The sequence below is a fragment of the Aquarana catesbeiana genome, linkage group LG03 (assembly GCF_042186555.1).
Source record: "Aquarana catesbeiana isolate 2022-GZ linkage group LG03, ASM4218655v1, whole genome shotgun sequence".
Lineage (NCBI taxonomy): Eukaryota > Metazoa > Chordata > Amphibia > Anura > Ranidae > Aquarana > Aquarana catesbeiana.
This window is the reverse complement of record NC_133326.1, coordinates 222,135,706-222,163,565: the sequence shown is the minus strand read 5'-3', so window position 1 is coordinate 222,163,565 and position 27,860 is coordinate 222,135,706. Positions and strand designations below refer to the sequence as shown.

The 27,860-nt window shown below is 42.7% G+C and overlaps 1 protein-coding gene across 2 annotated transcripts in view; it reads left to right on the top strand.

Moving 5' to 3' along the window:
• The window catches only part of CPED1 (cadherin like and PC-esterase domain containing 1), a 387,681-nt gene that overhangs the window by 300,920 nt on the left and 58,901 nt on the right, over positions 1 to 27,860 (top strand). For both annotated transcript variants that reach the window (XM_073619808.1, XM_073619809.1), the window contains exons 16-17: positions 14,985 to 15,102; positions 24,045 to 24,181. In XM_073619808.1, the coding sequence (XP_073475909.1) occupies positions 14,985 to 15,102; positions 24,045 to 24,181 (255 nt within the window). The remainder of the gene's footprint in view (positions 1 to 14,984; positions 15,103 to 24,044; positions 24,182 to 27,860) is intronic.

Below are 27,860 nucleotides of genomic sequence, written 5' to 3'. Positions count from 1 at the left end.
GCAAGGGAGCCAGACAGCTGGCATTTCTAGAAGGAAGTGCAGGACAGATATTTCTTTCAGCGCAACTCTTGTGTATCTCCTGACAAATCCCATGTCCTTAAGCTGGAAATACCCATGGTAATTTTCTATCAATTTCAACTACTTCCCAATCCACATATGATTGAATTTATTGAAAACTAAAGATTCTACCACTGCTGCAGAGTATGATCGACCACAGGAATTCAGTTGATTGTGAAGTCAAAGCTGGGTAATAAATTGATAGTTTAACCACTTCAGCTCTTGTACCTTTGTAACCCTTATGGAACATAGCATTTTTTATATTTCTTCTATGAGCCTGCTAATTATAATAATTTGTCAATACTCAAGATAAGAAAGTAATAGATAATTTTCAGGGCTTTCATTTGGCAATATTATTTTGCAAAAATATTTTTTTTCCCATGAAATTTATAGAAAAAAAGACATGCAAAATAAGAAAAAAATCCGTTTGGGTCAACGTTAGTTTAAAAAAATTTGTTCTAATGTTAATAGGTATTATACTTTACATTTTATTCTATTTTTTTTTTTTTTTTTATTTAAAATTATGCTGACATGAGATTTCTAATACAAAGCATGTGTAAGGTATTTGCATATAAAAAAAATAATAATTGCCAGCAGGTAGGATCTTTTGGTAGGAGAGAATTTATAAGTCTTTTATAAAAACTCTTTTATATACCCTTTTATATGTTAGCATTAGGCACTAGCCACAGTACAGTGTACAATCCCAAGCATCCTACCGAGTTCATGTGCAGGCGTTACATCATCAGTGCCTGCCTAGTGGGCAAAGCAAGAAGACAACGGACCCAGAAGAAGAGGAGAAGGACATAGTATTTGTAGGAATTGGGTGGACCTGGAGACCTGAGATCTGGAGAGCACACCCAGAGGTACTGTATACATTATATGTCATAATGGGCAAGTATGCTGTGGACGCTTGCATTTTATGGCAAATGCTGACCACCTACACTTTACGTCTGCTTTATTAAGAGTTAATAAGCAGCTAAATAAAAAAAGTATTTTTTTAATAACTGTAAGGTTTCTTTTAGGGTTGCACCGATACAGTTTTTGTAATGATACTTGAAGTTAAGTACTGATAACTTTGCGGTGCGATTTGAGCCCATACAAAATGAATCCAGCCCTCCTCTGGTCCTCCTCCAGACCTTGCACGTTCTACTTCACATCTTTGCCCCCAGCTCCTTACCAGTAACAGCACAAGGTAAGGGGGGTGCACTGTTACGTAAGGGAGGGTAGGGGACTCGACTTTTGATTTTGAGGGACTCTTGACATCTGATGTAAGAGGGGGGGTGTTCTAGACATCTGCTTATGACAATAATACAATTCTAACCAGTTGAAAAGGAGGGTCACGCATTGCTGGTATTATACACAAGAAACTTTATTAGAGACTGCTCAGACAGAACACCATGGCAAAACCATGTTGTGTCTGAGAAGTCTGCAATAAAGTTTCTTGTGGATGATACCAGCGATGTGCGACCCTCCTTTTCAGACTTGCATCTGCTACAGGAGTGTAAGTGGGCTCCATGCTGGTCTGCACCTGCCCTTCACAGCTTAAATCTTAAGTTATTACTAAAACCAGTAATAACCAAATGCAGAGGCAATTATTTAATATGAAAAAGAGTAGACACAATTTTATAGTCTAACAAATACAACCGATCCTTTGAGGGCAACCATAATGCTGAAACTGAGTTTGACATTTGCATCGGTAACTAGCCACAATGTGAATGGCAGCAGCAGGAATCTGCTTCTCTATTTGTCACCTGTGAGCAGCTAGCTGTGACTGCCCAGCCTATACACTTTAATGACATGATGCTGGCGGCTGCAGCTGTCTATGTCTGTTAGCACCTCCAGTGATTACCTGCAGTGATCACTGCTGGATGCACACAATTCATTGTCAGTAATAGTGGTGGGGGAGAGGCAATCAGGGTAGAGAAACTCGAAGTAAAAGAAGCATTCTAAAAATGTTGTTGAAGTTTTTTTAGGGCATATCTCTTATGTTCAGAATCCTTAAGTGCTTTAATAAAGTTAATTACAAGAATAAAAACAGGAGGAAACTACGTCCATTTTGTCAGAAAGTGATCAAACCTTTCGGCCGGGTTCAATTGGGACAATTTTTATCCCATCACCTTGCAGTCAATCAAAACCATTATTCTATGTCTTTGATTGCTTTACAATTTTGACAAAAATGTAATAAAAAGTTCAATTGCTCTATAAAAGGGATACATGTATGGTCAGCCTTACTGGTCCTAAGCACATAGCACATAGCACATAGCTCTTCTGACCTGATAGTTGGTGAACAGACAAAAGATAGGAGAAGACATAGGTTTAAGTATTTTTATGACTCGCACATGGTCCATTCAGAAAAATGTAAAGGAAGACTGGAGTATGTCAAGTTTACACACATGCCATCATTGTTCAGTTTTACGAGGGTCAGGCAGAGACTTGTGGAGCTCCTGCAATACAAATCCCACTTAACAGAAGGTATACATGAATTTCTTTACTGTCAAAGGAGTTCATCATCAGCCCATGAATGATAAGGCATGACCCACCTTAAAACGTTAGTCTTGCAAAGGATAGTGACTAGGAAATATTTGTACAACAAAAGGATTGCTAAATTGCTACACTAAAACCAATATTTGTGTACGAATTTAATACAAAAACCCAAGGAACAGCACTAAAATCTGTTCACACTACTGTATGTGCGTTTTAGATGTATCCTAGTTTGTTTTTTAATAGTTTTCATGCAGTGTGATGTTTTCCATTAAGTTTTTATTTTGTAGGCTATTTAATGCATGCATGAAAAAAAAAAAAGCCAAGAACATTTGAAAAAGATGAAACACACAAAAAAAAACGTAATCACTAAATTCGTGTATTATTTTTAGCATGTTAAAATAATTTTAAAATTCATTTTCATTATTCTTAAATCTGCAGCTTTCATTAAAATCATACCTGGTGATCCTGCCTGGTGACACAGGTGGATACAGTCCTACTTAGCACACGTTAGAAGCTTGACACATAAGTCGGCAAATGATTTTATAGAACTCAATTTATAAACCATTCAAACATCCTCATTTTCCTGCAGTAAAATGCATAAATTCCCTTATGTCTAGTTCACATTTTCATTAAGTGTGTGTTAACCATTTGATATGAATGGTATAAATGCAAAAACACATGCATCCCTCAAGATTGTGTTTTTTTAACACATTCATACTATGGAAAATTCATAATGCAAATGCTTCTACTTCACTTTACACAATGAAAGACCAAAAAAAATGCGTATAAAGCACAAATCAAAGTGACAGGGACTCTGTTTTAGAAAAAATTATTATTCTTTTAAATCACAATTTTCCTACACAATGTTTGAGCTGTTTTCTTTATGCAGCTATAAGGATCGGTGTATTTTTGGCAGGAGCTTTTGAGGCCATGCCCAGACCCCACTGGATTGGATGAGTTTAGTGTTTTTTAGACCTTTGTGTTTTGTGTTAATTAGCCTCTGGAATGACCCTGTCTCTAAAGACTCACTTGTGAGTAGGTCATGTCATCAGGAGCTACTTTATTTTGGTTTATTTCAAGCATTGGGTGCCATTATTATACCTATTTTTTGTTGGTGCACCTGCTAGTCCCAAGTGTCATTTACGGATTCTGGGAGACTCCTGGTAAACTGTTCACACTTACCCAACATTTCAACGTTTCAATGTTTCATAGCCCTATAGCTATTTGAGGAATCTTTAATTAAGAAGTGGGCCATCCCCGTCATGGATCCCGTAGTTTCCCATATTTAATACACTGCTGATTCTCGCAGAGGATGCAATGATTTTAAAGGATCCCAAAGAGATTCCTTTTTTTCTTTGACAGATGGCAACCTGCTCTGGCTGTCAAACATTAGGGGAGTAGACTAGGCTGATGAGAAGATTCAGCTTCCCTTCACACTGATCCATTATTTATAGAGCATTTAGAGCAACAACCCTGACTTATTTCCTATATGAATCCCCTATCAGTGAACATGTGCAGAGCACACAAGCAAAAACAATTATTGTACATGCCCTTCAAGGTACAACATCTCTTTAGAGCTGCCTTGGAAACTCTCATCAAGGGGTAAGAGTACTTATTTACCCCAGTAGAAGAAGCATAGTCCTCACACACTTCCTCTAACGCCAGGAAAATATCCTTTCGCTACTCCCAGGCCTCAATCCCAAAACTATACCCAAGGCAGGAGCCCCAATCCCTGAGTTTTCAAATTGCCCAAATTCACAGTAAAATCCTTTTCAGCATGAAGGAATGCCCTTACTGTTCAAAGAGAATGGACATCTGTTAGCCTTTGTAGATGCCTAGACAGATGCCTGGGGTATGAGAGGTGGCTTACAGGGGTTGCAAGCTAGAGTTCTGCTCTCAGCCCCCTCCCTGATTCATGCCTTTCAACCTGCCTGTGTTACCGCTCAGATTAACAGATCTCCATACAGCCCTTACACGTCTTCTAGATCGAGGAGTTATTGCCCCAGTTCCTGTGGTGGAAAGGTTTCAGGAATTCTATTGTATTCCAACCTTTTCACAGTTCCCAAACAAAAAGGGAATGTCCTCTCTACCTTGGATCTCATGTATCTAACTGTCTTCATTCAGGCCCACAAAGTCTGCATGGAATCGATCAGGTCTGTCATAACCTTCATCCATCAGATAGGTTTTTTGGTCTCTGTGGGCATCAAGGATGCATACGTGCATGCCCCCATTTTTTACAGCACATCAAGAACTCTCTTGCTTTTCTGTTCGACCCCAGCACTTTCAGTTTATTTCTGTGCCATTTTCCTTGTTTTCTGTACCCAACATGTTCACCAAGGATTTAGCCCCTGTACTTGCCCTATTACACCAAAAGAACCAAAAGTCATGCTGCAGTAAGAAAGAGAGATAGAAAATATTCTGTTCTGGGCAGAACTTCAAGTTCCAGCTTTGACCGCCATTCTATTCCAAGGACTGGTTAACCATCCTGCTTTACATTCAATGGCTTTAACTGCATAGCTGCTGAGGTCTTGAGGGAAAGAGGCTTCTCTGAATTGGTTATTCCTACAATAAAAGTTAGAAAGTCCACTCCCTGCAAGGTCTACCATTGCACATGGAAGACATACTTTACTTAATATGAGGTAAGAAACTTCTGTGGGACGAATTATGACCTTTTTGCAATTAAGCCTGGATCAACATTTGGCCCTGAGTACCATCATGGAGCAGATCTTTGTACTTGCAATCTTATTCCAGAGACCACTAGCCTCCCATTGTTGGATTAGACCTTTGTACAGGATTTCTCCCATGTGGCTCCCCTTGTGTGGCCACCCATCATGCCTTGGGATTACAATTTGGTTCTCTCAGTACTTCAAAATTGGGATATTTCCCTTCACAGGGTTGTGTTCCATCTCTGCATCAACTCTTGGAGGTATGTGCATGAGCTGGTGGCTTTGTCCTGCAAAGAACCCTTGTGGTCTCAGCCTTTCACCTCATCCACGACATAGTGCCTCTATCCCTCTGTCTGCCCCCAGTACATCCCAAGGAAATATCCCTTCACTGTTTGGATATACTGTAGTTGGTGCTGTACATATCTCACAGCAACTGCTTCTATTAGTAAGGCTAACTCTCTCTTTACCATTGCTGATGGTCCCTGTAAAGGGGGACCGAATTCTCACATAGTCATTTCACGTTGACTCATGTTGGCTTATTTCATCTCACGTGACTGTCCGCTGGGCTCCTCTCCCGATCTGACAGCTGCAGGGAGAGGTGCTGAGAATCCCCTGCTAATGTCAGCTGGGAAGAGGAGAGGAGGAGACCGGCGGGCAGTCAAATAAGCGCCGTGCGGCGCTCTGAAATAAGGTATTAGGCAGCATATTTTTATAAATCACATACACTGGGGAACATCATGTTATCTAACAGAGGGAACTATAGAAGGAAAACACAGTTATTTTAGCAGTGGGAGGGCAGGGCTGGGGAGCGGACAGTGCTGACAGGCAGGGAGTTGAGGGGGGAGAGGACATGGGAGAGGACAGAGGAGAGCTGCAGGTGACTGTAGAGAGGTTTGCACCATCCCTTCTACGTTTTATTTGTTGTGTCTTGTTTTCAGTTTGATGTGTATTATATGTGAAGTTGGATATCACAGAGACCGGTATTGTGGTAATATTGAAGTTTATTGAGATTTCCATACATTATAGAGTTTCACCATTATTAACATATTGATTAGTAAGTTAGCGCTGCACTTTTTTTTTTGTTCGTATGGAAACACGTAACAGTGCTTAGCGGCAAGCCTTTTACTGACAGTTTTTTTATTTTACCTTCAGTAGTTAATTGTAAATAGTAGTGTGGTGATTACCTTTTATACTAAGGATTGGCATGTTGCATTAATAAACATCAACAGATTTCAGTTGTGCTCCCCCCCATGGACAATGTGCCTGGCTGCGGAGTTCATCTTCCCATCTCTGCACTCAGTGCACTGATAGGCAGCACTGATTGTCACCAATGATGGGCACTATAGCTGCCCCTGATTGATACAGAAAGGTGGCACTGATTGGCAGCACTGATGGGCACTGATTGGCAGCACTGATGTCCACTGATAGGCAGCACAGATTGTTAGCACTGATTGGCACTGATGGGCAGCACTTATGGGCACTGATTGGTGGCACTGTTAGGCAGCAATGATTGCCACTGATTGTCAGCACTGATTGACACAGATAGGCAGCACTGATGGTCACTGATTGGCAGCACTGATAGGCCACACTGTTGGGCACTGATGGGCCCTGATTGGCACTGATAGGTGGCACTGATTGGCAGCACTGATGGGCACTGATAGGCAGCACTGATGGGCACGAATAGGCTGCACTGATTGGCAGTGTTGATGGGCACTAATTGGTAGCCCTGATGGGCACTGATAGGTGGCACTGATAGGTAGCACTGCTTGGCACTTATAGTCAGCACTGAATAGCAGCACTGATTGACACTGATAGGTGGCACTGATAGGCGGCATTGATGGGCACTGATGGGCACTGATTGGCACTGATAGGCGGCACTGATGGGCACTGATATGCAGCACTGATGGGCTCTTGCAGCACTTATGAGCACTGATTGGCCCTGATAGGCAACACTGATTGGCAGCACTGATGGACAATAATTGGCACTAATAGGCAGCACTGATGGGCACTGACTGGCAGCACTGATTGGCACTGATATGCCGCACTGATGGGCACTGATTGTCAGCACTTATGGGCACTAAAAGGCAGCACTGATGGGCTCTGATTGGCAGCACTTATGGGCACTAATAGGTAGTACTGATGGGCACTGATGGGCAGCACTGATGGACACTGATTGGCAGTGATTGGAAGCATTGGTTGGCACTGATTGGCAGCATTGGTTGGCACTGATAGGCAGCACTGATTGGCACTGGTTTGCACTGATAGGCAGCATTGATTGGCACTGATAAGCAGCACTGGAACTGATAGGCAGCATTAGTTGGCACTGATAGGCAGCACTGATTGGCACTGGTTGGCACTGATAGACAGCATTGGTTGGCACTGATAAGCAGCACTGGCACTGATAGGCAGAATTGGTTGGCACTGATAGGCAGCAATGATTTGCACTGGTTGACACTGATAGGCAGCATTGGTTGGCACTGATAATCAGAACTGGCACTGATAGGCAGCACTGATTGGCATTGTTTGGCGGCATTGGTTGGCACTGATAGGGGAGAGGGGGAGTTTCACATTCAGGAGATCATGACACTTGCCAGAGCAGCTCAGTGTGTGACACTGTCAGATAATGTCACTGCTTTTAGGGAGAGAGACCAGCTGTCAAAAGTCAGCGGTGATGTCAGGGGTGGGCGGGACCAAACAGCTAACAAACACCAGCCAATGGGATGGGGTCTGGGTGGGCTGCTACATTTATGTGGCTCCGCCCCCTCTCTGAAGCAGCCCAATCATTGGCTGGTGTTGATAGCGCTTGGTCCCGACTCCCGCCCACCCCTGACATCACGGCTGAGTTGTACTGTACTGTGTGTGTGCATGTGTCTGTATGTGTGTGTGCATGTGTCTGTGCATGTGTGTGTATGTGTGTGTGCATGTGTCTGTATGTATGTGTGCATGTACATGTGTCTGTATGTGTGTGTTCATGTGTCCGTATATGTCTGTATGTGTGTGTGCACGTGTCTGTATGTGTGTATGTGTGTGTACACATGTCTGTATGTGTGTGTGTACAAGTGTTTGTATGTGTGTATGTGTCTGTATGTGTGTATGTGTCTGTATGGGTGTGTGCACGTGTCTGTATGTGTGTATGTGTCTGTATGTGTGTGTACACATGTCTGTATGTGTGTATGTGTCTGTATGTGTGTGTGAACGTGTCTGTATGTGTGTGTGTACAAGTGTCTGTATGTGTCTGTCTGCATGTCTGTATGTGTCTGTCTGCATGTGTGTATGTTAATTTCAATCCTGACCAAAAGCACCCCACATTTTCCAATGTGTGGGGTACCATTAAGAATTAATGACACCCCTAAAGAGCAGAGCATTTGTCTGTGTGTCAGGAACGAGCGCGATTTTGCGCGTTTTCCGCGACACACAGTAACGTGAACCAAGCCTTGGACTGGGATGCCTCAAGACTGAAAGTACTTTTTAACCACTTGCCGCACGACTATATACGTCGACAGAGCGGCACGGGCAGGCAAAAGGACTTACAGGTACGTCCTTGCCTGCCCGCGGGTGGGGGGTCCGATCGGACCCCCCCCGGTGCCTGCGGCGGTCGGCAAATCTCCCCCGGCGATCGGTGGTGAGGGGGAGGCCATCCATTCGTGGCCCCCCCTCGCGATCGCTCCCAGCCAATGGGATCATTTCCCTGCCTCTGTATTGTACACAGAGGCAGAGGAAATGATGTCATCTCTCCTCGGCTCGGTATTTTCCGTTCCGGGCCGAGGAGAGAAGACTGCAATGTGAGTGCACAACACACACACACACAGTAGAACATGCCAGGCACACAAAACACCCCGATCGCCCCCCGATCCCCCCCCCAATCACCCCCCCCCTGTCACAAACTGACACCAAGCAGGTTTTTTTTTTTTTTTTTTTTTTTTTCTGATTACTGTATTGGTGTCAGTTTGTGACAGTTACAGTGTTAGGGCAGTGAGTGTTAGGCCCCCTTTAGGTCTAGGATACCCCCCTAACCCCCCCTAATAAAGTTTTAACCCCTTGATCACCCCCTGTCACCAGTGTCGCTAAGCGATCATTTTTCTGATCGCTGTATTAGTGTCGCTGGTGACGCTAGTTAGTGAGGTAAATATTTAGGTTCGCCGTCAGCGTTTTATAGCGACAGGGACCCCCATATACTACCTAATAAATGTTTTAACCCCTTGATTGCCCCCTAGTTAACCCTTTCACCACTGATCACTGTATAACCGTTACGGGTGACGCTGGTTAGTTTGTTTATTTTTTATAGTGTCAGGGCACCCGCCGTTTATTACCGAATAAAGATTTAGCCCCCTGATCGCCCGGCGGTGATATGCGTCGCCCCAGGCAGCGTCAGATTAGCGCCAGTACTGCTAACACCCACGCACGCAGCATACGCCTCCCTTAGTGGTATAGTATCTGTACGGATCAATATCTGATCCGATCAGATCTATACTAGCGTCCCCAGCAGTTTAGGGTTCCCAAAAACACAGTGTTAGCGGGATCAGCCCAGATACCTGCTAGCACCTGCGTTTTGCCCCTCCGCCCGGCTCGGCCCAGCCCACCCAAGTGCAGTATCGATCGATCACTGTCACTTACAAAACACTAAACGCATAACTGCAGCGTTCGCAGAGTCAGGCCTGATCCCTGCGATCGCTAACAGTTTTTTTGGTAGCGTTTTGGTGAAATGGCAAGCACCAGCCCCAGGCAGCGTCAGGTTAGTGCCAGTAGCGCTAACACCCACGCACCGTACACCTCCCTTAGTGGTATAGTATCTGAACGCATCAATATCTGATCCGATCAGATCTATACTAGCGTCCCCAGCAGTTTAGGATTCCCAAAAACGCAGTGTTAGCGGGATCAGCCCAGATACCTGCTAGCACCTGCGTTTTGCCCCTCCGCCCGGCCCAGCCCAGCCCACCCAAGTGCAGTATCGATCGATCACTGTCACTTACAAAACACTAAACGCATAACTGCAGCGTTCGCAGAGTCAGGCCTGATTCCTGCGATCGCTAACAGTTTTTTTGGTAGCGTTTTGGTGAACTGGCAAGCACCAGCCCCAGGCAGCGTCAGGTTAGTGCCAGTAGCGCTAACACCCACGCACGCACCGTACACCTCCCTTAGTGGTATAGTATCTGAACTGATCAATATCTGATCTGATCTGATCAGATCTATACTGGCGTCCCCAGCAGTTTAGGGTTCCCAAAAACGCAGTGTTAGTGGGATCAGCCCAGATACCTGCTAGCACCTGCGTTTTGCCCCTCCGCCCGGCCCAGCCCAGCCCACCCAAGTGCAGTATCGATCGATCACTGTCACTTACAAAACACTAAACGTATAACTGCAGCATTCGCAGAGTCAGGCCTGATCCCTGCGATCGTTAACAGTTTTTTTGGTAGCGTTTTGGTGAACTGGCAAGCACCAGCGGCCTAGTACACCCCGGTCGTAGTCAAACCCGCACTGCAGTAACACTTGGTGACGTGGCGAGTCCCATAAGTGCAGTTCAAGCTGGTGAGGTGGCAAGCACAAATAGTGTCCCGCTGCCACCAAGAAGACAAACACAGGCCCGTCGTGCCCATAATGCCCTTCCTGCTGCATTCGCCAATCCTAATTGGGAACCCACCACTTCTGCAGCGCCCGTACTTCCCCCATTCACATCCCCAACCAAATGCAGTCGGCTGCATGAGAGGCATTTTCTTTATGTCCTCCCGAGTACCCCTACCCAACGAACCCCCCCAAAAAAGATGTTGTGTCTGCAGCAAGCGCGGATATAGGTGTGACACCCGCTATTATTGTCCCTCCTGTCCTGACAATCCTGGTCTTTGCATTGGTGAATGTTTTGAACGCTACCATTCACTAGCTGAGTATTAGCGTAGGGTACAGCATTGCACAGACTAGGACACACTTTCACAGGGTCTCCCAAGATGCCATCGCATTTTGAGAGACCCGAACCTGGAACTGGTTACAGTTATAAAAGTTACAGTTACAAAAAAAGTGTAAAAAAAAAAAAAAAAACACAAACAAAAATATAAAATAAAAAATAATAGTTGTCGTTTTATTGTTCTCTCTCTATTCTCTCTCTCTCTATTCTCTCTATTGTTCTGCTCTTTTTTACTGTATTCTATTCTGCAATGTTTTATTGTTATTATGTTTTACCATGTTTGCTTTTCAGGTATGCAATTTTTTATACTTTACCGTTTACTGTGCTTTATTGTTAACCATTTTTTTGTCTTCAGGTACAGCATTCACGACTTTGAGTGGTTATACCAGAATGATGCTTGCAGGTTTAGGTGTCATCTTGGTATCATTCTTTTCAGCCAGCGGTCGGCTTTCATGTAAAAGCAATCCTAGCGGCTAATTAGCCTCTAGACTGCTTTTACAAGCAGTGGGAGAGAATGCCCCCCCCCCCATCGTCTTCCGTGTTTTTCTCTGGCTCTCCTGTCTCAACAGGGAACCTGAGAATGCAGCCGGTGATTCAGCCAGCTGACCATAGAGCTGATCAGAGACCAGAGTGGCTCCAAACATCTCTATGGCCTAAGAAACCGGAAGCTACGAGCATTTTATGACTTAGATTTCGCCGGATGTAAATAGCGCCATTGGGAAATTGGGGAAGCATTTTATCACACCGATCTTGGTGTGGTCAGATGCTTTGAGGGCAGAGGAGAAATCTAGGGTCTAATAGACCCCAATTTTTTCAAAAAAGAGTACCTGTCACTACCTATTGCTATCATAGGGGATATTTACATTCCCTGAGATAACAGTAAAAATGATTAAAAAAAAAAAAAATGAAAGGAACAGTTTTAAAATAAGATAAAAAAGTAAAAAAATAATAAAGAAAAAAAAAAAAAAAAAAAAAAAAGCACCCCTGTCCCCCCTGCTCTCGCGCTAAGGCGAACGCAAGCGTCGGTCTGGCGTCAAATGTAAACAGCAATTGCACCATGCATGTGAGGTATCACCGCGACGGTCAGATCGAGGGCAGTAATTTTAGCAGTAGACCTCCTCTGTAAATCTAAAGTGGTAACCTGTAAAGGCTTTTAAAGGCTTTTAAAAATGTATTTATTTTGTTGCCACTGCACGTTTGTGCGCAATTGTAAAGCATGTCATGTTTGGTATCCATGTACTCGGCCTAAGATCATCTTTTTTATTTCATCAAACATTTGGGCAATATAGTGTGTTTTAGTGCATTAAAATGTAAAAAGTGTGTTTTTTCCCCAAAAAATGCGTTTGAAAAATCGCTGCGCAAATACTGTGTGAAAAAAAAAAATTAAACACCCACCATTTTAATCTGTAGGGCATTTGCTTTAAAAAAATATATAATGTGTGGGGGTTCAAAGTAATTTTCTTGCAAAAAAAAATAATTTTTTCATGTAATCAAAAAGTGTCAGAAAGGGCTTTGTCTTCAAGTGGTTAGAAGAGTGGGTGATGTGTGACATAAGCTTCTAAATGTTGTGCATAAAATGCCAGGACAGTTCAACCCCCCCCCCAAATGACCCCATTTTGGAAAGTAGACACCCCAAGCTATTTGCTGAGAGGCATGTCGAGTCCATGGAATATTTTATATTGTGACACAAGTTGCGGGAAAGAGACAAATTTTTTTTTTTTTTTTTGCACAAAGTTGTCACTAAATTATATATTGCTCAAACATGCCATGGGAATATGTGAAATTACACCCCAAAATACATTCTGTTGCTTCTCCTGAGTACGGGGATACCACATGTGTGAGACTTTTTGGGAGCCTAGCCGCGTATGGGACCCCGAAAACCAAGCACCGCCTTCAGGCTTTCTAAGGGCGTAAATTTTTGATTTCACTCTTCACTGCCTATCACAGTCTCGGAGGCCATGGAATGCCCAGGTGGCACAAACCCCCCCCAAATGACCCCATTTTGGAAAGTAGACACCCAAAGCTATTTGCTGAGCGGTATAGTGAGTATTTTGCAGACCTCACTTTTTGTCACAAAGTTTTGAAAATTAAAAAAAGAAAAAAAAAATTTTTTTTTTTGTCTTTCTTCATTTTCAAAAACAAATGAGAGCTGCAAAATACTCACCATGCCTCTCAGCAAATAGCTTGGGGTGTCTACTTTCCAAAATGGGGTCATTTGGGGGGGGTTTGTGCCACCTGGGCATTCCATGACCTCCGAAACTGTGATAGGCAGTGAAGAGTGAAATCAAAAATGTACACCCTTAGAAATCCTGAAGGCAGTGATTGGTTTTCGGGGCCCCGTATGCGGCTAGGCTCCCAAAAAGTCCCACACATGTGGTATCCCCATACTCAGGAGAAGCAGCTATATATCATTTAGTGACAACTTTGTGCAAAAAAAAAAAAAATAATAAATTGTCACTTTCCCGCAACTTGTGTCAAAATATAAAATATTCCATGGACTCAACATGCCTCTCAGCAAATAGCTTGGGGTGTCTACTTTCCAAAATGGGGTCATTTGGGGGGGGTTTGTGCCATCTGGGCATTTTATGGCCTTCAAAACTGTGATAGGTAGTGAGGAGTAAAATCAAAAATGTACGCCCTTAGAAATCCTGAAGGCAGTGATTGGTTTTCGGGGCCCCGTATGCGGCTAGGCTCCCAAAAAGTCCCACACATGTGGTATCCCCATACTCAGGAGAAGCAGCTAAATGTATTTTGGGGTGCAATTCCACATATGCCCATGGCCTGTGTGAGCAATATATCATTTAGTGACAACTTTTTGTAATTTTTTTTTTTTTTTTTGTCATTATTCAATCACTTGGGACAAAAAAAATGAATATTCAATGGGCTCAACATGCCTCTCAGCAACTTCCTTGGGGTGTCTACTTTCCAAAATGGGGTCATTTGTGGGGGTTTTGTACTGCCCTGCCATTTTAGCACCTCAAGAAATGACATAGGCAGTCATAAATTAAAGGCTGTGTAAATTCCAGAAAATGTACCCTAGATTGTAGGCGCTATAACTTTTGCGCAAACCAATAAATATACACTTATTGACTTTTTTTTTACCAAAGACATGTGGCCAAATACATTTTGGCCTAAATGTATGACTAAAATTGAGTTTATTGGATTTTTTTTAGAACAAAAAGTAGAAAATATCATTTTTTTTCAAAATTTTCGGTCTTTTTCCGTGTATAGCGCAAAAAATAAAAATGGCAGAGGTGATCAAATACCATCAAAAGAAAGCTCTATTTGTGGGAAGAAAAGGACGCAAATTTCGTTTGGTTACAGCATTGCATGACCGCGCAATTAGCAGTTAAAGCGACGCAGTGCCAAATTGTAAAAAGTGCTCTGGTCAGGAAGGGGGTAAATCCTTCCGGGGCTGAAGTGGTTAAGGATGCCCCGACTGGCAAAAGGTTGAGAAACACTGCTATAGAGGGATATGCTTTGTTTATATTTGATGTCTGAAGTTTACAACCACTTTAAAGTCCCTGGCATTGTTTTAGATATACTGCAGAGGGTGTCTTACCAAATATATATAAGCAGGGATAACAGACATTTTACAGTAGGATGAACAATTCAGTAGGATAATCATATTACCAAGAAGACTCCTGAAAATCCTGTTTGCAAAAACATTATTATTATACAAAAAAAGTAAAATATTATATTTTTGCCCATTTAAGAAAATCCTAACTAGTATTTTCAGGAGTATTATTTATAGGATGCTATATTAGTTGTGTAAATAAATCGAAATATCCCTAGTTCCGAATGTTCTCAATTATCATTTCTGAATTATTTTGTAACTAGGTTTGGATTCGGAATATATCCCTTTTTTTTTTTTGTATTAACAGGATTGTGGTTTAATCATATACGAAAATGAGCCTTGTGGATTACAGTATATTTCCAGAGAGGTATTGTCTGGACTTTCACAAGCATGGCAAAGGAAGTGTGACACTGGGGATGCCAAAGGTATTTGAAAATGAACTTGGCAAAGATATTTTTATTATTAACTAAAAACTTTCTGTATTGGATAATACATGTTATTTTTGCAGTTACAACGCATGAAGCTGTTGCCCATAGACTTACAGGTCATCAGCTGAGCAATGAGTATTTCTAGTCAGCATTTTGTTGTTGCAGTTATCTGATGTCTTGCTAAAATGCAGTATTTATTTCTGCACTATGGTTATACTCTGGGGGTTATTTACTAAAGGCAAATCCATTCTGCACTACAAGTGCAACGTGCACTGGAAATTGCACTGAAAGTGCACTTGGAAGTGCAGTCGCTGTAGATCCGAGGGGGACATGCAAGGAAACTAAAAAAAATCATTTTAGCTTGCACATGATTGGATAATAAAATCAGCAGAGCTTCCCCTCATTTCAGATCTACCCCTCAGTTTTACAGCGACTGCACTTTCAAGTGCACTTTCAGTGCAATTTCAAGTGCACTTGTAGTGCAAAGTGGATTTGCCTTTCGTAAATAACCCCCAGTGCCTTGCAAAAGTATTCACCCCCTTGGCTTTTTACTTATTTTGTTACATTACAGCCTTTAGTTCAATGTTTTTTTAATCTGAATTATATGTGATGGATCAGAACACAGTAGTCTAAGTTGGTGAAGTAAAATTAGAAAAATATATACATAAAACTATTTTTCAGAAATAAAAATTTGAAAATAGACATGTGCATATGTATTCACCCCCTTTGTTATGAAGCCCATAAAAAGCTCTGGTGCAACCAATTACCTTCATAAATCACATAATTAGTGAAATGATGTCCACCTGTGTGTAATCTACGTGTCACATGATCTGTCATTACATATAAACACCTTTTTGAAAGGCCCCAGAGGCTGCAACACCTAAGCAAGAGGCACCACTAACCAAACACTCAAAAAACAAATCTGTGACAGTCACAAAGCAGCTCTTCAATGAGAACAAACCGGTGATAAAGGTATTAATCTTTATTAGAGACTATCCAAGGTAATAAATTCTAAATATAAACAGCTATCACAATACAACCCTATTCCCAGTACATATTAAAAAGACCTATAGTCTAGAGAGGGCATAGGTGGCCACCATATTCTAAATTCACCTCACACAACTCTCATTCTCACACACACATACACCAATAGATAACAACTGATCACAAGATCGATAGAGATTGTGGATATAAACTTCAGGTGATCAAGGGAGATTTGTCAATAGAAATGACTGAAGTAGTCTTATGAAGATGGACACTCTCGATCGTAGGTAGTTTAACCAAAATAGAACTTATAGATGGTATAAAAGTGCTAGTGTGGTGAGGAAGTTCCATATAGTTTCCGTGACACTAACTTGTGACAATTGCAGCTTCCATTTGACGATGTATGCACAGTCTATTTAGAAAACATCAGTAATGGAGTAACACAGCGGGTGGGGCGTAACATTTAGGCAATGTATGAAAAAGTAAATATAACTTTACCATAAGCTGGAGCGGTGCAGTAGACAACGCATCATGTCAGGTGGCAAAGGGGAAAACGCGCAATTACCGGCATCCAGGTAAGATCATCACGATCCATAGATCACTGTCACCGTTGCTGTAGGACGGGATCCCGCTCACTGCACACAAAGCGGCTTCCTACGTTCCCGATGCTTGTCTCTGTCAGCTGTTCAGGTAGTTTTGAATCCTCACTGGGGTTACATGAGAAGCGCCCGCTGCATAGGCTGCAATGGTCAGGCTCTGAAGTTAGTTCACGGACTGGTGGAGTCTAGAGAGGTTCAGGGTGCTGCTTGGTAAGTGGATAGGTGGCCATCCATAGGTCCCCCTCACGGATACCAACTTCTGATGCTTACATGTTTCGCTAGTATATTAGCTTCCTCAGAGCCAACTAACCAAACACTGCCATGAAGACCAAGGAACTCTCCAAACAAGTAAGGGACAATGTTGTTGAGAAGTACAAGTCAGGGTTAGGTTATAAAAAAATATCCAAATCTTGATGATCCCTAGGAGCATCATCAAATCTATCATAACCAAATGGAAAGAACATGGCACAAAAGCAAACATGCCAAGAGACGACTGCACACCAAAACTCACGGGCAAGGAGGGCATTAATCAGAGAGGCAGCACAGAGAAAGTTGACCCCAGAGGAGCTGCAGAGTTCCACAGCAGAGACTGGAGTATCTGTACATAGGATGACAATAAGCCGTACGCTCCATAGAGTTGGGCTTTATGGCAGAGTGGCCAGAAGAAAGGCATTACTTTCAGCAAAACGCAAAATGGCATGTTTTGAGTTTGCGAAAGACGTGGGAGACTCCCAAAATGTATGGAGCAATGTGCTCTGGTCGGATGAGACTAAAATTGAACTTTTTGTCCATCAAAGAAAATACTTATGTCTGGCGCAAACCCAACACATCACATCACCCAAAGAACACCATCCCATGGTGGTGGCAGCATCATGCTGTGGGGGTGTTTTTCAGCAGTCGGGTCTGGGAATCTGATCAGAGTTGAGGGAAAGATGGCTGGTGCTAAATACAGGGATATTCTTGAGCAAAACCTGTACCGCTCTGTGTGTAATTTGAGGCTAGGGCCGAGGTTCACCTTCCAGCAGGACAATGACCCCAAACACACTGCAAAAGCAACACTTGAATGGTTTAAGGGGAAACATGTAAATGTGTTGGAATGGCCTAGTCAAAGCCCAGACCTCATGCCAACAGAAAATATGTGGTCAGACTTATGCCGCGTACACACGGTCGGACTTTCCGGCATACTTGGTCCGGCGGACCAGAGTGTGCCGGACAATCCGCCCGTGTGTGGGCGGCGGCGGACTTTTCCGGCGGACTTCTTCCCAAAAGCCCGCCGGACCTAGATTTTAAACATGTTTGAAATCTTTCCGTCGGACTCAGTTTCGGGCGGAAAGTCCGCTCGTGTGTGTGCTGGTCCGACGGAAAGCCCGCTCGTGTGTAGGCTGGTCCGACAGACCAAATACGACACGAGGGGATGGTATTGCATCTCGCGCTCGCTGCAATAGGAAAAACAAATCTTCCTATTGCGGCGAGCGCGGGGCATACCAGGCCCTTAGGTCTGGTATGGATTATAAAGGGGAACCCCGCTACGCCGAAAAAACGGCGTGGGGTCCCCCTAAAATCCATACCAGACCCCGATCCGAGCACGCAGCCTGGCCGGTCAGGAAAGGGGGTGGGGACGAGCGAGCGCCCCCCCCCTCCTGAACCGTACCAGGCCGCATGCCCTCAACATGGGGGGTGGGTGCTTTGGGGGAGGGGGGCGCCCTGCGCCCCCCCCCCCCAAAGCACCTTGTCCCCATGTTGATGAGGACAAGGGCCTCTTCCCGACAACCCTGGCCGTTGGTTGTCGGGGTCTGCGGGCGGGGGCTTATCGGAATCTGGGAGCCCCCTTTAATAAGGGGGCCCCCAGATCCCGGCCCCCCACCCTATGTAAATGAGTATGGGGTACATGGTACCCCTACCCATTTACCTAGGAAAAAAGTGTAAGTAATAAAACACACTACACAGGTTTTTAAAATATTTTATTAAACAGCTCCGGGGGGGGGATCTTCCTCCGGCTTCGGGGGTCTTCTTCCGGCTTCGGGGGTCCCTCCGCTTCATCTTCTCCCGGCGTCCGGTTGGTTCTTCTCCGCTCTCCGGCCTCTTCTCCCGGTGTCGCAGGTCTTCGGCCGGCCCCTCCGCTCTCTTCATGTAGCTCTATTGCGAGCGGAGGTCCGGACTTCTGGGCTTCTTGGCTTCTTGGCTTCTTGGCTTCTTGGCTTCTTGGCTTGGCTTCTCTTCTCTTCCCCCAGATGTTGACACGACGCTCTCTCCGGCTGGACTGGTTTCTGAGGGCTGCGTTGTGACTTATATAGGCGGAGACCCCGCCCCCATATGATGTCACAGTCCCTGGGCATGCTGGGACTGTGACGTTTTAGGGGGCGTGGTCGACCACGCCCCCCGACCACGCCCCCTAAAACGTCACAGTCCCAGCATGCCCAGGGACTGTGACATCATATGGGGGCGGGGTCTCCGCCTATATAAGTCACAACGCAGCCCTCAGAAACCAGTCCAGCCGGAGAGAGCGTCGTGTCAACATCTGGGGGAAGAGAAGAGAAGCCAAGCCAAGAAGCCAAGAAGCCAAGAAGCCAAGAAGCCAAGAAGCCCAGAAGTCCGGACCTCCGCTCGCAATAGAGCTACATGAAGAGAGCGGAGGGGCCGGCCGAAGACCTGCGACACCGGGAGAAGAGGCCGGAGAGCGGAGAAGAACCAACCGGACGCCGGGAGAAGATGAAGCGGAGGGACCCCCGAAGCCGGAAGAAGACCCCCGAAGCCGGAGGAAGATCCCCCCCCCGGAGCTGTTTAATAAAATATTTTAAAAACCTGTGTAGTGTGTTTTATTACTTACACTTTTTTCCTAGGTAAATGGGTAGGGGTACCATGTACCCCATACTCATTTACATAGGGTGGGGGGCCGGGATCTGGGGGCCCCCTTATTAAAGGGGGCTCCCAGATTCCGATAAGCCCCCGCCCGCAGACCCCGACAACCAACGGCCAGGGTTGTCGGGAAGAGGCCCTTGTCCTCATCAACATGGGGACAAGGTGCTTTGGGGGGGGGGCGCAGGGCGCCCCCCTCCCCCAAAGCACCCACCCCCCATGTTGAGGGCATGCGGCCTGGTACGGTTCAGGGGGGGGGGGCGCTCGCTCGTCCCCACCCCCTTTCCTGACCGGCCAGGCTGCGTGCTCGGATCGGGGTCTGGTATGGATTTTAGGGGGGGCCCCACGCCGTTTTTTCGGCGTAGCGGGGTTCCCCTTTATAATCCATACCAGACCTAAGGGCCTGGTATGCCCCGCGACGGGGCTCGCAAGGTGTCAATCTAGCCGATAAAAGCGGCAAGATTGACATCCTTTTCTAGTCCCGTCGCACCTGAGTCACGTTCAAAATGAACGGACTTGTCCGTGTGTGGGCAAGTCCGTTCATTCTGAAAGTCCGCCGGAACTCCGGCGAAAGTCCGTCGGAAAGACGGGCGGACTTAGCCCGCCGGAAAATCCCGGCGTGTGTGGGCAAGTCCGTTCGTTTTAAAGTCCGGCGCACCTGGCGGACAAAGTCCGTCGGAAAGTGTGCCGGACCAAGTAGGATAGAAAGTCCGCTCGTGTGTACGCGGCATTAAAGATTACTGTTCACAAGCACAAACCATCCAACCTGAAGAAGCTGGAGCAGTTTTGCAAGGAGGAATGGGCAAAAATTCCATTGATAAGATGTGGCAAGCTCATAGCGACTTATCCAAAGTGACTTGGAGCTGTGATAGCTGCAAAAGGTGGCTCTACAATGTATTGTCTTTAGGGGGTGAATAGTTTTGCACATTGACTTTTTCTGTTATTTTGTTCTATTTGTTGTTTGCTTCACAATAAAAAAAACAAAAACATCTTCAAAGTTGTGGGCATGTTCTGTAAATTAAATGATGCAAATCCTCAAACAATCCATTTTAATTCCAGGTTGTGTGGCAACAAAACATGAAAAATGCCAAGAGGGGTAAATATTTTTGCAAGGCACTGTAAGTGAGTTTGTGCAGTGAATTATGTTTTTATGGACAGCACATTAGATTTTGTCTTCTAAAGGCTCATTTTTACATATACATAAAATACATTTTGACACAAGACTTTTCAGCACCAATATCCTATACACAATTGCATTTCATTTTCATCGCTAACATGTATTTAAAACTGATGGTTTTAGCCCATGTGGCAAATGCACACCCACGAAACACACTCAACCATTTCATTCAAAAAAAAACTTCTCCCAGCCCTTATCTTTCATTATAAAGTCTATATTACATTTCTTGCTGCTGCCAAACCAGCTGCTGACAAGACTTAAGCTTATAACCGCATTGGAAGAAATACATTTAAAGGTCCAGTTCACTTCTAGTCATCTATATTGTTTGATGAAAGGGGCATTTTTGGACCCCCATAATGCGTTGGATACTCTTTGGATTGTCCCTTTGACTTTTATAGGAATAAAGTCCTGTCTGGACCTTTTAGCAGTTGTGTGGTACTTCAATACACATATCATTCGTTATATTGTATTTGTTGTCCATGTACAATTACCAGCGCTGAAAACCAACTCCCGAACAAGTGATCTGAACAAATTCATGTACCTCAGTACATATGGATTTTTATTTTATTTATTTATTTTTATTTATATTTATTTGTGAATGAACAATGCATATTAGCCAAATTTCATTGTTCTTATATTAGGAGGACATCATTTTGTATTGTGTATTTATCTTGGCTCAGTGTCTTAAATCTTATGTATAATATGCAGTGCTTAAAAATATATTATAGATATTTTACTCTTATTTTGTTTCTTTATATAAAAAGCATTTAAATAACTTGCTAAAGTTTATGGAGCCCATACACTAAGGGGCTGTAAACCGAATCAGATTCGCACTGTGTTGCTGACCTTTCTCTAGTGTGTTTATAAAGCCACATTGTAGAAAATAAGTGAAATGACTTAAAAGCTGAGAGCAAAACTAACACATTTTGGAAAAGCTGGGTAACAAAACTGAAAATGATAGAACAAATTTTACGAACTGTTAAGAGGATGAGGATTATGTTACAAGTAGTGTGGAGCACTCTGTTATACTTAACTGAATTTTATTAATTTTGCCATGTGTCCATATTCAATAGCATATGGAGATAATGAAAAAAAGTGGAATCTAAATATGCACAACTAATAATTTTAAATATCAAGCTTATCCAATCTTGAATTAACTGTAAAATGGAAAAAATAGGTAAAAATGCTAAAACTAACCATTTTGGACCTTTATAAATAAGTGTCTTAAAGAGGAATTAAACGTTTCAAACATTTTTTGGGGGGAAAAGGGCCTTTCAGAGCTTTATGTCATAATGTATCAGTGGGTGGTGTCAGCACTTCTTTAGATCACGGGGGCTTCCATCCCAAAAGGGTATTTTCTGTCATAAAAATCCTGCTTTTGAGCCTATTCTGTTTTTTAACTTTTTTTTTCAGGTATAATATAGGTTAACCAAAGCTGCTTCTATTTTATTGTCTTTTTTTTTTTTTTTTACTTATTTTTATTCAAATTTTCCTTATAAGACACAAAGACATAAAGACATATACAAATTGGTTGTCTAGCTTGTACAGGTAATATCGCAAGTACATCAGGTAAAAAAAAAAAAAAAAAAAAAAAAAATGAAAGGGAAAGAAAAAGAGAGGAATACATCCATGCAATACAATTTTAACATGTAAGTGAAAAGGGGATTTTTGGAATTTTTGGGCCGCCCCCCCACTGCCCATAAAGGCCTATACCTATTAACTAGAAATTACATTTAATCGTCGATTCTTGGTATCGTAACTGAAGCTAGTCCAACATTAGTAAGCAATGTTCATTTCCTCCAGCCACCCACTCCAAACCTTATTAAATTTCAATTGGCAGCCTCTATTAAGATAGGTATCTTTATATAGTGGAAGATTATCGTTAACCAAACGTTTCCACTGAACATTTGTGGGGGGATAGGGCTTCTTCCATTGAAATGTTATGGTTTTCCTAGCGTAAAATAGAAGCAAACCAATCATCGTGCGTTTAGCTACAGCAGGAACTAATTTTTTTATAAGGCCCAACATACAAATCTCCATAGACAGTGGTAGATTAGTGGATGCAATTTTATTGATTAGGCCTAGTACCTCCCCCCAGAATTGTTGTATCTTTGGACAATGCCAAAAGATATGGGAAAAATCTCCGGGGGTGTAGCTACATCTCCAACACTTAGGGGAGTGGGCAGGATTTATCAAATGAAGTCTGTGGGGAGTGAAATACGCCCGGTGGACTATTTTAAATTGGACTAACTTGTCACGTATAGAGACTAGCGAACTAAAAGGGAAGTCCCAAACACCATCCCAATCTTCGCCACTCAAAGCTGGAATGTCACGCTGCCAACGGGACAAAAGGCCGTCCAACGGAGGCAAGGACTCATAGATTAAATGCTGATATATGTGAGATATAGGTTTTTTTGTACAACCGGATCTAAGAGTAGTCTCCAGTTTAGACTGTATTAATATACAGGACGAACGTGGGAATTGGGCTTCGAAAGCATGCGAAAGTTGAAGATAACGGAACTGATAGTGCTGCGGAAGATTATACTGGGAGGAAAGCTGACAAAAAGAAAGCAGTGAGGTGCAAGACACCACTTGTGAGATTAATTTTATACCATATCTAGCCCATATCTGGGGGTCAATAGATTTGTAAAAATGTGGTAAATTGGGGTTTAGCCATAGGGGTGTATTAGGGGAAATTCCCATCTGGCTGTGTTTTTCAATAGCCAAGCCCATTTTCCAGGCCCGTAAAGTAGTAAGCATAGACGGAGTTAATAAGTGTGGGGCACATGGGCCTCTGTAAATTAGGTATTGAAGAGATTCCCAGGAGCCTGCCACGGTGGCCTCCAAAGCGGAGGCCACATTGGTTTTATCAGGATTTAGCCACCAGACCACTGTCACCAGCTGTGTCGCCAAAAAGTACTTATAGCAATCCGGAAAGGCCATACCACCCTGCGATAGTGGCCTCATTAATGTAGTTAACTTATATCTCGGTGGTAAGGAGCCCCAGAGAAACTCTGAAAAGCGTTGGTTTAGTTTAGTAAAGAAGGATTTAGGAATCCACTGCGGGGAATGGCGGAATAAATATATGAATTTGGGGATGACCTTCATTTTAAGCTGCATGGATATATACAGTATATATATGTGTATGTGTTTATATATATCAAATACAAGCTATATGTACTAAAACATGAGCTATTTATGATGGCAATGCAAATAAAAGCTAGCATTTGTGTAATATTTTATTAGCATGAGTCCTATATATTATAAACTATATAAAAGCATTAGAATAAAATGCTATGTTTAAATAATGTCTTTCTTTTAAGGTCAATGGATTGTCCCATGCCTGAACTGCTCAGATAATAGGACATGTGACTGGAGGGCAATAACTTGGCAGCCTTATCAGTGCTATCATCCAGTGTTACAAAGAACTGAGCTACAGCAGTGTGTAAAGGACAGAAAGGTATTTATACAGTGTAATGTATTGTTTAGTCCTAGGTTTCATGCACGCTAGAAACTTAAAAACTGCTTTAGAAAAGCTGGGCAAAAAACGCTAAAGGTTAGTGTTTAGCCCTAGTGTAAGCTATGTTTATTAGCAGCTTCAGCATTAAGAATCGGGGGTTCCCGGCATCCTTCACAACCAGTGAATAGCTCTGAATGTAGCTTATAGCAGAGCCGCCCTTTTCGTTCGCCCCCCCTTTCCTGGCTTTTCAGGCTGCATGCTCAGATTCGGGTCTGGTATGGATTTGGGGGGGGGGCCTACGCCATTTTTTTTTTTTACAATTTTTGACATGGAGGTTCCCCTCAAAATCCATACCAGATGTAAGGGTCTGGTATTGACTTGGGGGGACCCCCACACCATTTTTTTTCAATTTTGGTGTGAGGTTCCCCTTAAAATCCATACCAGACCCAAAGGGGCTAGTATGGATTGGGGTGGGGGGAGGGGACTCCTACGCTCATTTTTTTGTAGCCAGCAATATTTTTTTATTACATTCCCTGCTGACAGTTGATGACTTATCCTTTGTTAAGGATGCAGCGGATGGCTTCCCGGCCTGTTCCTCAACAACCAGCTAATCACTGGTTGTTGAAGATGGTGCTGGCCTCCCTTGCAAAAAAAAAGAAACTCTGCTAAACGCTGGACACCGGCGCAGGGTTTAGGAGAGTTTAATAGAGTTTAGATGCTGTCAGCGTTTTTTCTGCTGCTCCAGAATGCACTAGCAGAGGGGCTTTTTTCTTCCATTAAACTCTCCTGCCAAAAATGCTGATAAAAGCCTATGTGCGCATGAACACATTAAATAACATGCAGGGGAGTTTACAGGCAGTTGAAAAAAAAAAAAAAAAACATGATGCCCAAAACAGCAGCTGTAAAAACCCCCAGTGTACATGAGGCCTTAGGCTTGGTTTACACTGCCGCGACTTGGAATCTGACTTGTGAGACTCCGCATGACATGTGAAATCCCACATTAGTCAATGAGAGCTGTCTTAATTAGCACTACTGAAGTTGCTCCGACTTTAGAAAAGGTTCCTGTAGTACTGCAAGGTGACTTCTATCTGACTTGTGCCCATGGACCTTAATGGAAGTCGCCTCCAAGTCAGATCCTCATCTATATTGATGTAATTTGGATTCGACATTACAGGAAGAATATCCAGGCATTCCCTGAAATTTGCTTCACAGTTTCTTCAAAGTCTCTTCAAAGTGGCATCAAGTAGCAATCAAGTCACCAGCAAATTGCTAGGAAGTCGCCTGACAAGGTCGCACCCTAAGTCGCACGACTTTCAGGTCACGGCAGTGTGAACTAAGCCTTAGTGTGGTGCCTTGTAGACTTTATGTAATCAAATTATTGACATCTCTAGTGATATGTAATATCACTCATTTGCACACAGTCGGGCAAAAGGAGGCATTTGTGTTAGTCAAATGTTGACCTTATTAATTAAAATGTATGTCCAACCAAAAAGGAGTTAGGTTTGAACAGAGTGGGGAAGGGTTAGACGTTTTTTACAAATTATTACTGCTATCCAGGTTGCTGTTAGGGAGATTTACCCTTATTTCCTGTTCTGATGACAGCAATTTACTAGACAGGAAGTCATTTTACTCACAACAATACAAACAGAAATTAAATTTTCTTTTTTTTTTTAGTAGATTAGGGGAAGGCTAGAACTTTTGTCAGATTGTTTTTTTTGTCTGTGTTTCTTTTGCAGACTTTCCCTCACTCCTTATCTATTGAAACAGCAGAACAGGACATGAGAATAAATCTCTCTAACAGGGCTTCTGATAGCACTCTACCCAAAACTAGAAAACTTTTTTTTCCAACTTGACATATGCTTTAATCACAATATCTTTATTCTTCAAAAATAATCCATACACATCCATTACTTAATGGCCCTGTAATCCATTGTCTATGAAATTTTTTTCTATTTTGTAATATCCTCGGTGAGCTCCCAAACCTCTCTTCTTTTTTTTTCCTCTTTCTTTCATTTGTTTGGAATGTCACGTACACTGCTCTCTGCCAAATACCAATCTCATAATCCATAGTCCATCTGAGAAGTGAGCAAGAGACAGTGGCTATATCTCTCTACATACATTGGAGCCATGGTGAACAAACATAGCCACCCTTTAAGAATAAGTCAGGTCACAGCAGGAAAAAATGGAATTAGGAGAATGTGGATGAGGCTGAGAGCAGTGGAAGGTACTTTCTTGGGTGAAGAATATATACAGTAAAACCTTGCTTTGAAAGCGTTTTGCAAGCAGCAAACATACAAGCAACATTTTTTAATACATTTTGACTTGATATGCAAGCAATATCTTGATATACAAGTAGCATCAGGTCACAACTGAGTATAAAAGAGAAAAGAGGCACCTCTAAGTGTAGCAATATGGTTACATTTAATGAAGGCACAACATTTAGCAACATATTGCTACACTTAGAGGCACCTCTCTTGTCTTTTATATTCTGTAGCTCCTGTTGGATTTTGCTTCTAATCCCCTTGTGGAGGCTGCAATCTGTGGAAAGATATTTTATGGTTACACAACCTATCGCATTGCTATAATCTTTTAATATGGACTATAAACGGAAGGACTTATGAATAAATGGTCGTGGAACAAATCATTTGAGTTTCCATTATTTCTTATGGGGAAATTCGCTTTGATATACAAATGCTTTGGATTACAAGCATGTTTCTGGAAGGAATTATGCTCGCAATCCAAAGTTTTACTGTACCTGTTTTCTACTTGTCTGTATATCCTGCAGAATTTATTAAAAACACTTACTGGTAAAAAAAATATATACATGAATAAAATATTCCCCATTTATGATCACCTTCTCTGTGCTTCTTCACTGCTCTACCAGAGCTGTCGCAAAATACCCACCGAGGACAACGTTTTCATTTCCACTTCATGCAACTCACTAATTGCATTAGAATGATAACAGTACCTCAGTTGTTAAAAAGCAGATGACTGTCTATACTAGATAAAATATGTACAGTGTATCAAAGTTACAAAATTAGGATGAAAGCAAGTGAAAGTGAGACACAAATAACTTCAAATGTGGCCAGTATAGTGGACCTATCATAGAAAGGGTTTAGTGCTCTAGTAGTTACCTGTTATCTTATTGTGGTGTGTTAAAGCTCATTGTGTTAAGGCAGTTCATTAAAATGCATGGGCTGCCAACACACCCTAGCATGCTGAAAACTAGGCGTGATTTTTTTTTTTTTTCTGTAACACATCACACTGCAACGCACTACCATTCAAAATGAATTACACCACAATGCTATAAGGCATGTTATGTTATCACATTATGTTATTATAAATACTTCTCTGTGATTTGTAACTTGCTGCTCTGGGAAAGCAAAAGCTGTGTATGTTTTGATATATTATGTTTGCAAATATGTGTTCTTTTTGCCGTATTACAGTTTTATTAAGAATTTATTACTTGTCATTAAAGAAAAAAAAATTGTTATTTGAATGTGCACCATCCCGTCTTGCTGTACAAACATTCTCAATGTAATGTATCTTTTTTATATTATAAGCATTTTAACTGCTGTGTTTCTATGCCTATGTTTTATGATCTATACCTAACAGCACATGATAGCATCAGGCAGTCAGGATATAGTACAATAGCAGATTACATTTCCCACAGGAGAAA